Source organism: Tripterygium wilfordii, chromosome 10 (genome assembly GCF_013401445.1).
Source record: "Tripterygium wilfordii isolate XIE 37 chromosome 10, ASM1340144v1, whole genome shotgun sequence".
Classification (NCBI taxonomy): Eukaryota; Viridiplantae; Streptophyta; class Magnoliopsida; order Celastrales; family Celastraceae; genus Tripterygium; species Tripterygium wilfordii.
Window position 1 is genome coordinate 1,915,952 of NC_052241.1, and position 15,737 is coordinate 1,931,688.

At 38.4% G+C, this 15,737-nt stretch overlaps 3 protein-coding genes and 1 pseudogene across 4 annotated transcripts; 2 read left to right on the plus strand and 2 right to left on the minus strand.

Moving 5' to 3' along the window:
• The first annotated feature begins 596 nt into the window (after positions 1 to 596).
• Positions 597 to 1,569, plus strand: LOC120007595 (cysteine-rich repeat secretory protein 55). The gene has a single exon (XM_038857926.1). The coding sequence runs from the start codon at positions 636 to 638 to the stop codon at positions 1,401 to 1,403; it is 768 nt and encodes a 255-aa protein (XP_038713854.1). The 5' UTR covers positions 597 to 635; the 3' UTR covers positions 1,404 to 1,569.
• LOC120008042 lies at positions 1,216 to 3,941 on the minus strand (annotated as a pseudogene).
• A 4,220-nt stretch (positions 3,942 to 8,161) lies between these two features.
• Positions 8,162 to 10,188, plus strand: LOC120007596 (ylmG homolog protein 1-2, chloroplastic-like). Its single transcript, XM_038857927.1, has 2 exons — positions 8,162 to 8,977; positions 9,810 to 10,188. Exon 1 carries the CDS (start codon positions 8,233 to 8,235, stop codon positions 8,950 to 8,952), a length of 720 nt encoding a protein of 239 aa, XP_038713855.1. The 5' UTR covers positions 8,162 to 8,232; the 3' UTR covers positions 8,953 to 8,977; positions 9,810 to 10,188.
• Positions 10,189 to 10,557: 369 nt separating this feature from the next.
• LOC120007593 (abasic site processing protein HMCES) lies at positions 10,558 to 15,622 on the minus strand. 2 transcript variants are annotated; one of them, XM_038857924.1, is made up of 9 exons: positions 15,464 to 15,622; positions 15,047 to 15,203; positions 14,074 to 14,159; positions 13,202 to 13,314; positions 12,817 to 12,882; positions 12,433 to 12,542; positions 12,266 to 12,331; positions 11,425 to 11,679; positions 10,558 to 11,283 (listed from the first exon to the last, which is right to left on the minus strand). In XM_038857924.1, the coding sequence occupies exons 1-9, from the start codon at positions 15,556 to 15,558 to the stop codon at positions 10,882 to 10,884; spliced, it is 1,350 nt and encodes a 449-aa protein (XP_038713852.1). In that variant the 5' UTR covers positions 15,559 to 15,622; the 3' UTR covers positions 10,558 to 10,881. The 2 variants fall into 2 exon arrangements, with proteins under 2 accessions (XP_038713852.1, XP_038713850.1); XM_038857922.1 differs by having other exon boundaries at positions 10,558 to 11,679.
• Between the last annotated feature and the right edge of the window lie 115 nt (positions 15,623 to 15,737).

Below are 15,737 nucleotides of genomic sequence, written 5' to 3' on the forward strand. Positions count from 1 at the left end.
ACGGGCCGGACTCGCAGTAGGATAGGCTTGATCGTCCAGCCCAACCATACACTTAGTCAACATTGGCCCAAACTTTTTTTTTTTTTCCAAATTGGGCAATTTGGCAAAACGAGCCCGTCCAAAAGTATACACGACAGTATTCAATACTCTCTCGGCGTTTAGTCAACTTTCATGGCGGTACCCAAGATTAGGCCAAAAAGAATTCGTCACTCAAGAAATTAAAGCAAAGAAAGCCCCAAGTCAAGCATCACACAAAGCTTCATGTGACACTGTTTTCTCAGACCGAGAGTGACTGGAGACGGAAAATTCTTGAGACCCCCAATTTTCCCTGCATATTAAATGAGTCTTATATGTGTATTTGAACCTAAGAAATCACACACGTCACATAAGATTAACCCTAAAATAGGAGGGTCATAAATTGAGTCCCTATAGTATTGTAGTATGCAAGAATGAATCTAAAGTGGGAAGACTTTCTAGAAAATCAGTGCTCCATTTTCTCCACTGACTTAGTTGGAATGTTCCACCAAGTCAATAATGTCTGCTCTGCTATCCCCACAACCCACTAACTAAACCTCCACTTCATTTTAAGAGCAACCTCTAGCAAGCATCAATAATCAATTACAAACAAAACCCATATGGCTTTCTCATACTACATTTTGCTCTTACTATTCTTGTGCACTTGCAGTTGCAGAGCAGATCGTTTGGGAGAGTTTTGTAATAAAGACACTAACATAAGTGGCAATACCCATATATCAGCAAATATTGATGCCTTGTTGGCTAAATTAGTTTCTGGGACTGCTTCATCTGGCTATATTGCTACTTCCTATGGAAAAGATCAAGATAAAGTCTATGGACTGTCACAATGCAGGGGAGATGTGAGCAGCAAAGACTGCTCCAATTGTATCCAAGATGCGTCGAAGCAAATCCGGCAACTCTGTCCAGACCAGGCTGATGCCAGGATTTGGTTTGATTACTGCTTTCTACGCTACAACGACAAGAATTTCATCGGTAATATTGATACATCCTTTGCTATATTCTATTTTAATGTTGAGAACGTGACGGATCCTGAAGAATTTAATAAACAACTTGGAGCACTGATAGACCAAATTAGAGCACAAGCTGTAGAGCCTAAGAATCAAGGGCTAGGAAAAGGAGAGACAAAGTTATCACCACTAGTGACACTATATGCATTGGTGCAGTGCACAAGGGATTTACCTCAGATAGATTGTGCTCAGTGCCTGGCTATTGCAGTTGGAAACTTCCCAAACTTCTGTGACAACCGGAAGGGTTGTCGAGCTCTGTATAGCAGTTGTTATGTTCGCTATGAGCTCTATCCATTTTTCTTTCCAATTGACTCGAACAAAAGGATGGCTGAAACTTCAATGGTAGTGGTTCACCAATAATTCCTGGGACAACTTTATTTCAATGTATGATTTCCCTTCTATATGCAATCAATGTATGCATGAGATAAAAATATATACCTGTTATGCAACAAGCATGACTGCTATATACCGGCCAACCTCTCTTCAGGGGTGAGGTCGTGTGCCTGTCATGCAACTGTCTTCTTCATTTTCTTTCTTATTCTTCAGTTCATCCTAAAGCTCCATCTTCTGGAGTGTAGTTTGTGCCAGAGCTTGTTTAGTAGTTGGCTTTGCCAAAACTTCGACGAGAGGGAATAACATCCCTGACATCAATGAGACCAGTGATGAAGCGAACCATAAGGTCAAACCCAGAACTGAATCCGGAGTGCCTGACAGTCCCATGCCTGCTAAGATCTAAATGTCATTCATACTATCGAAAGCCTGATTCATACGGATATTAGCCTGGTTTTTATTCCAATTTTATAGGAAAGCATGGATAGCTTACAACTATAGGATAACGTCACGAAGAAAACAAACATCATATCAAACAAAGAAGACATTAAACACTATTAGCAACTTCAAGGGGAGTTTCAAGATGTATTCCTAAACAAAGAAGCGATTAAACACTAGGAAAGACACCACTAATCCAATCAGATCCACTTAGCCAAAAGTTCCACCACTAGGAAGTCGAGAGAAGTACAAGGGAAAAAAGTGTAGCAGGTGTTTTCTGCCATGAAAGTATAACATGAAACTCCCACAGTAGTTTATAACTTTCCAAGTTTCGCAGCTAAGTAGCCTACTCCTTAAGACTTGAGCCAGGAGGCCCAGGATGGGGTTTGAGTCCCTTCTTACGCAAATAATATAAAACGAAAATATGACCAAAAAAAAAAAAGTTAGGCGGTTGAGTGTTTTAACCTGTTGATGTGGTTAAATTAATGAATTTAAAACCTCAAAGTTTCAAAGTGGGACCAAATCAGTGTAGAGAGCTTTCAAAGCCAGAATTTGGCCTTGCATAAGAGTATGCCGCTTCAATGCTTACAGGATAAGGGATTCCAAGTGCCGCTAAGTAGATAGGGGTCAAGTGGAAAAGGCAAGTTTGTGGTTTATACAGAAATATTCCAATATATGTGGAGGTCAACATTTGATTTATTGATCTGATTCTTTATCTTTTTAGTACCTTCTAGAAACACGATAGATTGGAGCACAGCAAGGAGCGCATTACCTTGTCTCTAGAGACTAGCACATTGATGCATTCAGCGTTCCTCATTCTGGCTACCTGTTACCAATGTTTCCACCTGTAAATATACACCATGCGACACAAAGAATGTAAATTAAGCTTGGATTGGAAGGTTAGAAACCTTTTCAAATTATAATTTGTTTAAAGAGGCAATTCACCTCCAAATATAGTTAGAGCTCACTCACCTTTGTCACAATCATATCAAATGCCGCTACTGTTTTACCATCAGCATTGATGCATACGTAAAATGGCTTTGTTCTTTTTGTATAATTGTATATAATTCAACGCCTCTTATAGATCTCATCCTCCAAATAGCTGTCACTGAATGAATAGAAACAAGCAATGACATTAAAAGGCATCATTTATTCATCTCCTCTCATCATGAACATTGGCGTATCCAGTGCAATAAACACCACAATGTTCATACCTTAGATGTTCTGGTGTCAGCACGACACCACCCGAGTTATGTCTCTAATATCTTACCTGTAATCTGATTGGAAAAATAAAAAACATGAAGGACACAAAGTACAAGAGACAAATACGCCTGCCACAATAATATGTTGAAGGGACATGTAGTGTTGATTTACCTTTTTCAAAGCATCCACTGCTTCCATGTAAGAGATTTTCTCAAACAAACTCGATATCATTGATTCAAGATGATCAATGCTCATTTTGTCAATATGTTTTCATACAAAATTCATATCTTCTGCACAATTTTCTAACACCCATTTGCAGATGAACTTGAGATAGTCTTCTTCACAGTTTATGGCATCCTGAAAAGTCCACCAAGGTTATTAGTGCATTCAAAAGGCTCCGGAAAATGGTAGTAAACTAATAACCTTACATATAAAAATCAATGTTGATGATCATACATGAAAAAACCCAAGTCGTACCTGCAATTGTGAAAATGCCATTTCAATCCCAACCATCCGCGTTTCTTTTGTAGAAACTGTTCTATCTGCACGAAATCTGGGTCCGACCAAAAGAATAAACATTTCCAAGTTCATATGCATAGCTCTCCAGATGAAGGCGACAAGAGACAGTTAGATAAGTCTGGCTAGAGAAGAAATCCTCAGGGAATTTGACAGGATCAGTCTTCAATGAAGTTCGTTTTCTTGACTTTTCTCTGGCTTCTAACTATGATGCTAATTCATTTGCTTTCCTTAAAACCTGAACTGCAGCAATCAGTGCTTCCTTATTGCGGTCACTTCTTTTTTTAGTTCTTCAACTAGACTACTTTTTTCCTTCAAGACTGACAACTTCGGTATCCTTGGCTTTTGGCTCTTCCAGTTTACCCGCTTTTCCCAAAAGAGTTGTAACCTGAAACTTTTCGCTGATCCATCGCAATCAGTGCTTGTAATAATAGGTACTTGCACAAAAAGAAATTCATTGTTTTGGAAGAATGTATAACTTGCAGAAGTCAGAGCACTACAGATTTGCATAACAGATGCCACCAGCATGGTAAAAACGTCTCAACGATAAGAAAAAGAAAAAGAAAAATTCAATTTGAAGCAATATTTGCCTGATTAAGAGACTAAAGTCCGATATGAAGGGTTCTAAATAAAGATCCATAGATGTGAAGATAATTTTTTCTAAAATTCGTGAACGTCAATTCAGAAATGTAGAACCACTAGCAATATATGTTAAGACTACCACAAGTTATAATTGCTGGGTCCAGAAGTTATAATGTGGCTGGAACTTTTCGACCATCACTATGATCCTTAAATGCTCAAGTGCATGAAACAGGATTAATGATGTTATTTAATGGTACTGAATTGTAACAAAAGCAATAATTTGTTGATTCTAAATTGACATTAGCTAATACCAACAAGTTTGGAAATTCTACATCACAATTCCAGGTATCCAGTATTAAAGATAAGATGGGTGGGACAAAAAAAAGAGATGACAGAACAGGAATAGGCGTAGAAACTACCGTAGTAAAAAAAGGGAACAGTCTCTTAGGGATTCCAATGGTATTCGTTTCTTTGATAGCGGATACTTATCTTGATCAACTGTCCCTATATGAAGAACTTTCTCTGGTTTAAGTTATATAGCATGTTTTCCCGGCGCAGTTGGCTGCCTAATTACACCTTCCACTAAAATACACGTTCCAGTAGGCATGATCTGGCTTGGGGAAGCCAAAGATGAGTCCACCACAACCTGAAAAACATGAGCACAAGTCAGCAAGAGCAGCAATGAACTCGTACTTGAAGGCCCAAACATCATAAATTACATAACATCCATCTTAATAACCATTGTTTCAATGGTGACAAAAACATTAAAATTAAGGAAGCATATCATCAAACAGTTAAAGTGCACTGCATTCTCATAGCCAAGCATGAAAATAAAATTTAGTGAACTGCACCTGCCATCACTAACAACCAACAGACAATTGAAGGAGGAGGTGCTTTAGAAGTCTTCAGCCTCACAGCCTCCAACTTCTTCCGAATTGGATAATGAGCAGAACCACCTAAAAGCTTCATTATTTATAGACCAGATAAACGGAATCCGAGACTGAAGAATCTTCACACAGATCACATATTTAGGTGATGCCGGATCAGCTCTCTCATTACTCACTCAGCTTGACTATCCTTTCTTTGGACCATCATTAGAGTACTTGAACCGAGCCACCGGTATGGCGGTGCCAACTGACAACAGGTTCTTTAGATTTCTCTCCGGCAGAAAAACAAGAGGCCTTGCTTTCATGGGTCTAGACTCTTTAACTTTCGGCCCGATATTTGGCCCAACAATGGTCAGTTGGGCCTAAAGTAACAGATCTGATAAGAAGTAAGAACTATAGAGTAAAGCCCGTACTATAGCCTCCTCAAAGTGGGCCTAATTAAGTTTATGGCCCAAAAATATGGTGATTCAAATTCAAAGTTGTAAGATGCAAGATGAGACATGGAGAGAAGACATGTCTCTTCTTGCTTGTTCATGTTTTTCACCATTGGATGGGGAAACTTTAGAGTTCTCCCTAAAATAGGTCTAGTGAAGAAAACAAATATATATAGTGTAATGTGACATACGTCTCAAATTATTAGATCATAAAAAATGTACGAGAATTCTATACTCTTGGAATTGCAGAACCCCATATCCCATTAAATAATTAAAAAAAATTGAAAAACCTTTTTAACCCATGAAAATAACAGGGGCAATCTAATGAATTAGACATGTGGATATGGGCATATTTGTAATCAGGCAAGTCGATTGAGTTGCTAAATTGGTTTGATATTAGTCTTTAGCAGACAAATATTCTGTCACTTTGCAGATAAATATTGGGACAGGCTATCTCTTATGGTCATCAATTGACCCTCTCTTCTCTATTCATTTCTAGTCTCTCCTCTCCTCTTTTATCCTTCAAACATCAAATACATTTCTTATCAAGAAATGGCTAACATCAGACTATGCAACTTAATATTCTTCTAACTTCCTGTGCTCGAAATTGCTCCTGTTACATTCTTATCCTTACAAGTATTACTTCCCAACTCTCGAAGTTCCTCTCAAGCAGAACAAGATTCACATTTTCAGGTAATTGTTGAGTATAGTGTGTAGACGGATTTACAATTCATGATGTGTCGATAGGGGCTACCAGCAACCTGTAAAGAGTAGAGAGATAAGACAATTGTGACTGCACTTTAGACTGGAATAGTGTCGCGCGGTGAGTTAACTTTCGACGGTTAAGTTAGCAAAGAGTTGTTAAAAGATAAACAAAGAACAAATGAAAGTGGTGGAGTAAGTTGGTAGAGTTCACTGTGATCGTTGTAGTGAGCGTGGTGGGAAGTGCTCTAATGAGTGCTTCCGTGATGGTTGATGGCAGTCATGCAATGGACATAAACTGAGAGGGAAAATTTGTGGAGCGATAGAGAGAGTAAATGCTTATCAAAGTGAGTGTCCTCCCATGCCTATTTATAGATGCTTGAGAGATCTATTGGACGGATACTAGGATGACCTCAGCCCTCCTCGAATCTCGGATGCTGCAGACCGTTGTTAGAGGCAAATTGAGTGAGCGGCTAGAGGTCGACTATTGCACGCCGTGTCAAAGGCAAGTTAGGTGAGCGGCTTGAGATATGTTTGAGATAGTGGGCTTGGCGCTGGGCCAAACCTTTGATCCTGCAGAACCCAATAAAGTTTGTGAGCTTGTTAACACCTGGGCTTAGAGTGTGTTCGGATTGAGCACAATAATCCGTTTGTCTGAATTGGTTTCAGTCGCAAAACTCTAACGACACCTTTATTTTTTGGGACTTTTGGAGGCCGGTACACTAGATTATACTTAATTGTAAAAAAGTGCAATCACTAAAACATCTTTTTAAAAAAGTACACTGGGATAATCTTTTACCAAAATAACCTCAAATTTGATTTTCTCTCTCCACGAATTGTGATACAATAGTGATACTTTTAAATAGAAGATCCAATTTAATGTTCAATTTATATCTTTTGCTCATAAAATGATGATATAAATGTTAGAATGTAAATTTGATTGCATTACATGTCTTTCTAGTTTAATTATGTCATTTTAGTGGATTTTTGGTGTTGGTGATACTATAGTGATACATCTCTGCAGCTGTAAATGTTTTTCCAAAACGAGCAAGAGATGTACAAACTAAGAAAAGAAAACCAAGAAAGGAAAAGTAATTAGGAAGAAGAAGTATGCATACAGGTTCAATTATATCATTTTAATGAATTTTTGGTGTTCGTGATACTATAGTGATACATCTCTGCACTTGTAAATGTTTTTCCAAAACGAACAAGAGAGGTAACCAAGAAAAGAAAATCAAGAAAGGAAAAGTAATTAGGAAGATGAAGTATGCATACTGGTTTAATTGTATCATTTTAGTGGTTTTTTGGTGCTGATGATACTATAGTGATACTATATTGATACTATATTGATACTATAGTGATACATCTCTGCAAAAAACGAATCAGAGTCCAGATCTGCAAAAAAATGAAGCACAACTCATATTGAACAACGAAGCATAGTCCAGATCTGTCAAAAACGAAGCAGAGCAACTCGACGCAGTCCAGATTGAGCAACGACGAAGAAGGCGATGAAGAGAGGAGAAACTCGGCCAAAAACGGAGAAGAATGCAACGAAGAACAAATTCAAATTGAGAACCAGAAGAAGAAGAAGAAGAAGAAGAAGAAGAAGGAGGAGGAGAGAAAGAAGGAGATAACTTTTAGTAGAGAAGAATGAGAGAAAGAGATGACACACTAGAGTTAGATAGTTGGAGGGAGAAGAAGAAGAAGAAGAAGAAGAAGAAGAAGGGTATTGTAGGAATAAATTAAAAAATATCTTAAGTCAGTTGACCACATTACCCTTAAATTGTACTTTTTTACAATTTTAAAAATGTTCATGACCTTTTTACAATTAAGTTGTCCAAAGTGCTCTTACTCCCAATTGTCCCTTATTTTTTTGAGATATTCATACTGGGCCTAAATGGCCCAACAAGAGGCTTGGCGGGCTCATGTGCTGGGCTTAAGGAACCTAAGCGACCACACTCATGGGCCTTAGCCCTTAGCGGATAACCCAACAACATACTTATCCAAGAAGTCGACAGTCGACAGTCGCCATTCGCACTTTCCGGAAAAACCACACCTGTAGACGCTTCTCCGACAGTCACAGAATAACAAAGAAAGATGGCTTCCACGGTGTCCATGACCGCCCCCGCCGTTGCCCCGTTGTCTCGTGCCAGCTATCCAAGCCTCCTCCGGACACCCTTTGTCGCACTTCCGAAATCCCTCGCCGGCAGAAACTCTCCTATCCAGCCCAAACCCATCTCTCTCATTCCTTTCTCCTCCAAATCATCTAGGGTCAGGGTTTCTGCTTCCTCGTTTACCCCTCAAATTTCATCTCGGTCCCCTTCCTCCACACTAATAGCGGAGTCAACTCGGACCGTCTCGACCATCTTAGCGCTCGGGTTCTCCCTGTCTCGCTTATTACCTCATTTGATTCAAAAAGTGGCACTCTCAATCAGTGGAATCGTGGACCTTGCGGCGATTCAGTCTTTCCAGCAGAACAGCAATCTGGTGCACACTGTTGGCCCCGCCTTTTTCGCAGCGATGCGGCCAAGCGGGTACTTGAACACGCCGCTAACGGTGGTGGCGGCGGGTCTCGCGAAGTGGCTAGATATTTACAGTGGAGTTTTGATGGTTAGGGTTTTGTTGAGTTGGTTCCCCAACATACCATGGGAACGGCAGCCTCTATCAGCAATCAGGGACCTCTGCGATCCCTATCTTAATCTGTTCAGGAATATAATCCCTCCTATCTTCGATACTTTGGATGTTAGTCCGTTGCTTGCTTTCGCAGTTTTAGGGACGCTTGGGTCGATTCTCAACAACAGCAGGGGAGCGTATTGAAGATGATAAAAGATTTGGTCTTTTGGTAAGGGATTGTTTATTTTTAGGTATTTTGAGCTTTATGTTTTAAATGTTTTTAGGTGGACATGTGTGTCTGGTTAAGGTACTGAATTGCATTACTGGTTCACACCTTCACAGTTTCTTAGTGGGTTTAAATAAGGGGTTGTAGGTAAGTGATTGGAGAGGATACATTGATTTTTCTATGTAACTCATTTTTTTTTTTGAATTTCATGGCTTCAGAGGATTATTTGACATTCTAAATCTTGCAAGTATTAGGGCCGGGGTATGTTCTTCACATTCTTGTGCCTACATTGATATGTAAGGAGTTAGTGAACTCATTTCAAAAAAAATATAGAAGAAAAGAATTAAGTGAACATTAGTGCGCTTGATAAACTAAGTCAGATCGTCATGGTAGCCAAATGCAGAAACAAGAGAACCCCAGGCCTACCATAAAAGTCCTCTGACTTGGGTTTGGATATTTGCTGTATCTTGGTTGAACTTATACTGGTGGTTTTAGAGAGGTTCCATTTAAAAAACATGTCATTGTTATCAAAACTAGAGCTGAACCTCGCCAGTTGGCCACATTACTGTATTTGTTGATCTAATCTGGTAACTTGTACCAATCATGCAGGTTATCCAGTTGGTATTATGTCCGTATAAGAATCTCATATAGCAGAATGATAAATATCTAGATTACCGATTGCACATTTATTCATAAGTTACATTATTCCCTAGATAATAAACTCTCTTTGGAGAGAAGTTTATATATGGGATGTAGCATACATTTTTTGTTTCTACTTTTCTGAGTCCAGCAAATTTCTTTTGGTATAATTGGATCAGTATTTTTGGTTTTTCAGATAAATCTCAGTGCTTTTATGACGGAAAACAGCCCTGGACAGTCAATCCTTTGAGTTCAGCTAGGTGGAGCTATGCGCCTATGTCATCCTCAATTTTTTTTTTTCTAGGAGAGACAATGTCTTTTGGAAATTATAAAATTATTTGATGAGGTTCAAGCCTGAAAGTATGAAATGTCTTAGATGTATAATGGTTGTTATAGATGACACAAATTTGTCGTCCATGGCATTGATGCTTTGAGGTTATCAGTGACATCAATATCATGATGCCAACTCATATAATCTTGTGCAGCTTTTATATGATATCATTCTATATCTATAGTATTGTTCTTGAAGTCCCATGGACGTTGTTTTCAGATAATCTTATCATTGATGTGCCTTACGTGCATGCTCCTTGGTAAAGAGAGAGTATAATATTTTTGAATCTGTTTGATTCATTGAATGTTTCAGTTGGTGGTTATGATTGATGAGAACCTCATAGTTTGCTATGACCATTCTGAGTTTGATTTTCGAACAGAGATAATACCGATGTAGTCTTTCAAACTTTCCTTGGTGAAGAACCTTTTTTCTACTGCTTGTTGCTTCTGTTCCAGTGAAGATGTTCTTGTGCTGATACTGATGAGACAACTTTGCAAAGATTGTTTGATATAACTGTTTGCTTTTATCGTGGTCTACGCTGGTAATTGCTGATTCGTAAGGGTTCTAACGTTTGCATGGTTCTATCCTTGTGCAATGAATCTGCTGGAGTAAATTCCAATATAAAACCTGCCATTGTGTTTCAATGTAAGCACCGATCCATTCTAATGGAAGCTTAGTTTACACACCTGTTAACGTGGATAGAGTGCCTCAAATAGCAAAAAGCACCATATCGACATATTGTATACAAATATGCCTAAAAGCCTAACTTACAGAAAAATTGTCGATTAAGTATGCTAGAACCGTGAACTGTGCACTAATATGCACACTGACAAAATCCGTCAAGATTTCAGAAGAAAACTTGCAAGCTACAAGTTCCATATTAACCCGTGTACTACAAAAACCACCATCAAGACGTAGCAGAACTGAGAATGAACTATTACTCTGAAGTGTTCGCCTTCTTGAAGAATGAATGCAGCGTTGACTGTTTATCACCAGCATTCTTAATGCTTGCCTTCTTCCTTGCTGGGCTTGTGCTTGGCTTACTAATGTCAACTTTCACGAGCTTCGAATCAGTTGAAAGCTCCTCATAGTTCCGCTTAGTTAGGCACTTCGACCCTTCGTGAGCACTAGTATTCGAGTCGGGATCTTCTTTTGCAGTGAAGGCTAGTTTTTCCTCATCCACTTCAGTTTTGGGTTCCTCTTTCATACTTTTGTCCAAAAGCTCCTCATCGTTCCGCTTAGTTAGGCACTTCGACCCTTCGTGAGCACTAGTATTCGAGTCGGGATCTTCTTTTGCAGTGAAGGCTAGTTTTTCCTCATCCACTTCAGTTTTGGGTTCCTCTTTCATACTTTTGTCCAAAAGCTCCTCATAGTTCCGCTTAGTTAGGCACTTCGACCCTTCGTGAGCGCTAGTATTCGAGTCGGGATCTTCTTTTGCAGTGAAGGCTAGTTTTTCCTCATCCACTTCAGTTTTGGGTTCCTCTTTCATACTTTTGTCCAGCTTCGTCTCGACAGATCCACATCCATCACAAGAATAATTTCCCTTCGGGCTCGATTCTTGCTCTTTCTTGCATTCCTCCATTGATCCGTCCTCCATGTTAAAGCTAAACTCTTGCTCTCTTTTAATTTCCTTTATTGGGCTTCTTTCCACTATTTTTGCTTCTTGCTCTTTCTTAATTTCCTTTGTTGAGAAAAAATTTGATATTGTGGTCTTATTCTCCACCTTAAGTGGTATCTGCAACCATAGTGGAAATTGGTTTTTATGCAACAATATATATTCCAGGAAACAAAAAATATATATATAAAAGGCATCGTAGAGATGGCCTTAAGAGACACCACATACATAGAAAAACAGCAAAAGGGATAAAAACTACCAGCCTTGAGCACATGAAGAGCAAGGCCAAAAAGACATATTAAGAGTGATTGGAAGAAATGAACTAGGAGTGGCATGGTTGATAAACAATCCATTCACACCCAATTTCCAGAATACCATTGTGGAAATTGTTGATGGCTGATTCTTGTGAAAGATTAAATTTTGGAGCAAAGATGACTATCCCTATAGCTACGATTTGCTTAATCATATTGCAACTCTCAAGCCTTCACTCAACATCGCTTCAACAGATACACCACCATGTCATCATTTTCCTTCTATGTACAGCCTCTTTCACTTCAGTCAACTAAAACTATGGTATGGCAATGAACAATGTCTCGAGTCAATCATCTTAAAAAAGAATCAAGCTAAAATTAGCAGCTCCGTTCAAACTATGACAATGTTTTATTCATATTAAGGCACTTGATAATGGAAAGCCAATTTGTCTCACCTCTTTAATGCAGTCTGGTCCATCAAAAGATGTCTTACCCATTGCAGGAGTCACTGGATACCAGGCCTGAACATTAAAAAAAATCAGCACTCAAAAAAACCAATCTAGAATGTCTCACATTTTACTAAAATATGCCATGCATCTTGTTGTATTTTAAAGATGCTTACCAAATCTGAATCTGTATATGGTTTAAGGACCATATCAAGTTTGGAAGTTGACGGCCCGTTTAGCCATAGATCAGTTGATTCCTTGTCACCCAGAATAACAGGCATCCTGTCTATAATAATAGATCAATTAGTGCTGGTTCAAAGTTATCTCCAACTTATGTGTCCCAAATTGTCAATATTTTTTTTGTGGATACCCAATGGAATGAAACTCAGACACATTAATATCTAGTGATTCCAAGTTAAACTAGTTGAGATCAAAAACATCAAGTACAAAGTGGTCCAACAACTTATGATCACAAAATTTGCCTTTTTGCCCATTAAATAATCAAGCAATATGTTTTTTCTTCATCAGCAATATAAATGCATATAAAAAAGTACACTAACCGTGTAGCCACTCCAAAGTTGGTGATGAGGAAGTTGTTATTATGGTAAAGGTGTAAAGTTTTTCTCCTGGAAGAATGAATTCAATTGCATTATTGACTGAAGCAACTACAAAATGAGTAAAGCCTTTAATCTAAGAAGAAAAGAATAAGTGATATCAATTAACCATCAACATTCACAACTAATCCCTGACAATTAGTAACACAACAATGAATGCAGGACATGGATAAGGACCACTATTCTTATTTTTTTTCACCGACCAGTTTTATCAAATCAGTTTCTATAGTTAAAGTACTTGAACACAGATCAACCCAAAAATTAAAAATTTATCGATTAGTGGATATTGTGGGATAAAAAATTATACTATACTTATAAAGAAAATACCCACCTTCAGAGTTCTCCCAAGAATCATACAGAGCAGCAAAAACGAGAGGCCTACCATCCCTAAAATGAACATAGTAGGGCTGCTTTTTAGATCCATCCTTTTTCCACTCATAGAATCTGTGAAATGGTGAAGTCATGTGACATTAGAGCATTATTCAGAAATATTATATATAATTGAAAAAAATGCTAAAGATACGCAAAAGTTGAAATCAGGAAAACCTCACCGAAATATTGGGAGCTTGCTCTCATAAAGGGTTGGTTACGACTCCATGAATGTGAAGAATGTATAAATGTATAATTATAGTTTCATATCATACTCACAAGTAGTGGAAATGGACCATATCTTATTCTAAAACTTTAGGCTCACTATGAGACCAACGCCCAATATAATAGAAATAACGGAAGAGCTCTGACCCCCATGATTGCCGTTGGAATAAACATCGTTTGGGTATCCTCTTGAGCAAACAGAGAAAATCCAAGGAAAACAAAGGTGAAACTTTTTAAGTGCATCAACCCTTCTAACTTCTAAGTGAGATCTGAAGCATAAGATAAAACATTTTTGCTATAATTTTCCAGATGAGATATCTTTACATTGATTAAGATACACATATTTCTGTAATATCATATTCATATCTACCGCACAACAAACATCTAATTGTGGTGTTATACAAAAATGTCCAAAAGAAAATATTTGAATCATAATTGCAGATTATCTACCAAAATTGTATTATCGCAAAGCATCTAAAATACTTCCAGAAAATGGCAAACATTTAACTAATGTAATTCTAGAAGAAATGAAAATAAATTCGTATAGTCAAATGTAAGTATTGCCTGACAAGAAATAACCCCATAACCAAACAAAGGTATCACACATACCCTTCTACGGCTACAAGGCATCGATTTTTAGGAACAAGACGACGAAAGGAAGCCTTTTCCCGCATTGACTCTGATCTAGCATTAAACTGCAATTATTGCAATGCGTATCAAAAAGTGAAATTAGTAATTACACAAAGTTGCTGAATAGGAAAGTCTAATTTGACAGTATGTTTGTACAACTTGACACCACCAATGCTTTAGGGTTACATACACCAGGCATCAAAGAACTAAAATGTTAAATTTGCAATCCTATAAGTTAGTTCTACAAATTTTTAAAAAAATTATTGCAAACCACAAAATATTTAGCAAAACAAGAAGCAGAAACTAGCCTGTGAAAGCAAACCCCTAGGTACTTCTAAAAGCTTATAATAAGTAATACGTAGAAGTGGCCTTTCACAAACTCCATCCAAAAGTTTTACCGAACCCCATTTCCCATGAGAACATGGACAATCACTAGGTGCTTCTTTAAGCAGTTTCCATAAGCACAATCAGCGCCAAACTAAGTCACTATATTATCTTGTCAAAGGCAATCGGTTCTATATTTAATTCCCACATCATTTAAATTTCTTAGGAGCCACCCCCATGGACCAAAGTCTTGTAATTGCCGGGTGCGTGTGGGTCTGTGGGACAGGAGACTTACTTGCCCGGGGTTTACCATGTATGGTGGGGTCGAACGTGGATTACCCAGTAATTCTAGAATAAAGACTGTGTAAACAGGTGCAACCAAGTAATCAGTACGATAATAGCACTAACGGAACAATTCAAGGCTAAAGCCCCCGAAACATAACGGTATGTTCATACATTCATGCCTAAGAAGTAGTAGTCACATAATAACAGATAAATCAACAGTAAAAAGCTTTGAACCCTAGGTGCGGTTACGGTCAAATAAATACTAACCAAAAAAAAAATGAAAATCAACTAATTGACGTGAAAGTATTATGAAGACCAAGAAATTTCGGAAATCAGGAATTACCATCTTGAAGAAATCAGGCTTTTCAGTTTTCTTAGTAAAACTAGGAACCAAACCCCATTTCATGCACTGGAGAACCACAGCTTCGTCACTGGAACCATCGTCTCTACGAACAACCGGTAAATCCCTTCCCGGTGAAACATTATATGCTGGGCGATACCTATATTTACTCACAACCTTTCAATTAGCAAAGGATCGTCACTCAATAAAGTCAAAACCATTATTCATTAAAATAAGCTCTTCAAACTCAAATAAAAACTAATAGCAATCCACGCCTTTAAGATTCTTCTTTAAGCCAACACCGATAAATCAAAAACTGATGCTAAACTGTCAACAGATATGGAGTTATTCACAACATCCGAGCCTGTCTGTGTTCGGCATATGATTATCCGCAAGTGTAGAGATGGAAAAACAGCCTACCGGTCCATGTCAACAGTACGGACGGAGGAACCGCCTCGATGGCAAGCCCTAGCGGCGTCGTCGGATCTTAGAGTACAACGAGCTCTCCCGCACATCTTTCTCTGCCTTCGTCGTCTTCGATTCTCTTCGTTTCCCTGACCCAAATAACGGCGGGAAGCCGGTGCGGTTTACTTTATCTAGTGCAACTTCACCTGTTTTGGAAATCACGTGAAAACCGTCGGATTTCGTGTTGCCTTGAGATTAGAGCTCCAGAATGTCCTGGATTTTGACACGT

What these genes read in the sequence shown, in the direction of transcription:
- LOC120007595 (XM_038857926.1), top strand. Translation starts at nt 636, where the DNA reads ATGGCTTTCTCATACTACATTTTGCTCTTACTATTCTTGTGCACTTGC.
- LOC120007596 (XM_038857927.1), top strand. Translation starts at nt 8,233, where the DNA reads ATGGCTTCCACGGTGTCCATGACCGCCCCCGCCGTTGCCCCGTTGTCT.
- LOC120007593 (XM_038857922.1), bottom strand. Translation starts at nt 15,558, where the DNA reads ATGTGCGGGAGAGCTCGTTGTACTCTAAGATCCGACGACGCCGCTAGG. An exon ending in AGCCTGATTTCTTCAAGATG is followed by an intron (nt 14,160 to 15,046) that starts GTAATTCCTGAT and finishes CAATAATTGCAG; the next exon opens with TTTAATGCTAGATCAGAGTC. An exon ending in AACTTTGGAGTGGCTACACG is followed by an intron (nt 12,543 to 12,816) that starts GTTAGTGTACTT and finishes CTATTATTATAG; the next exon opens with ACAGGATGCCTGTTATTCTG.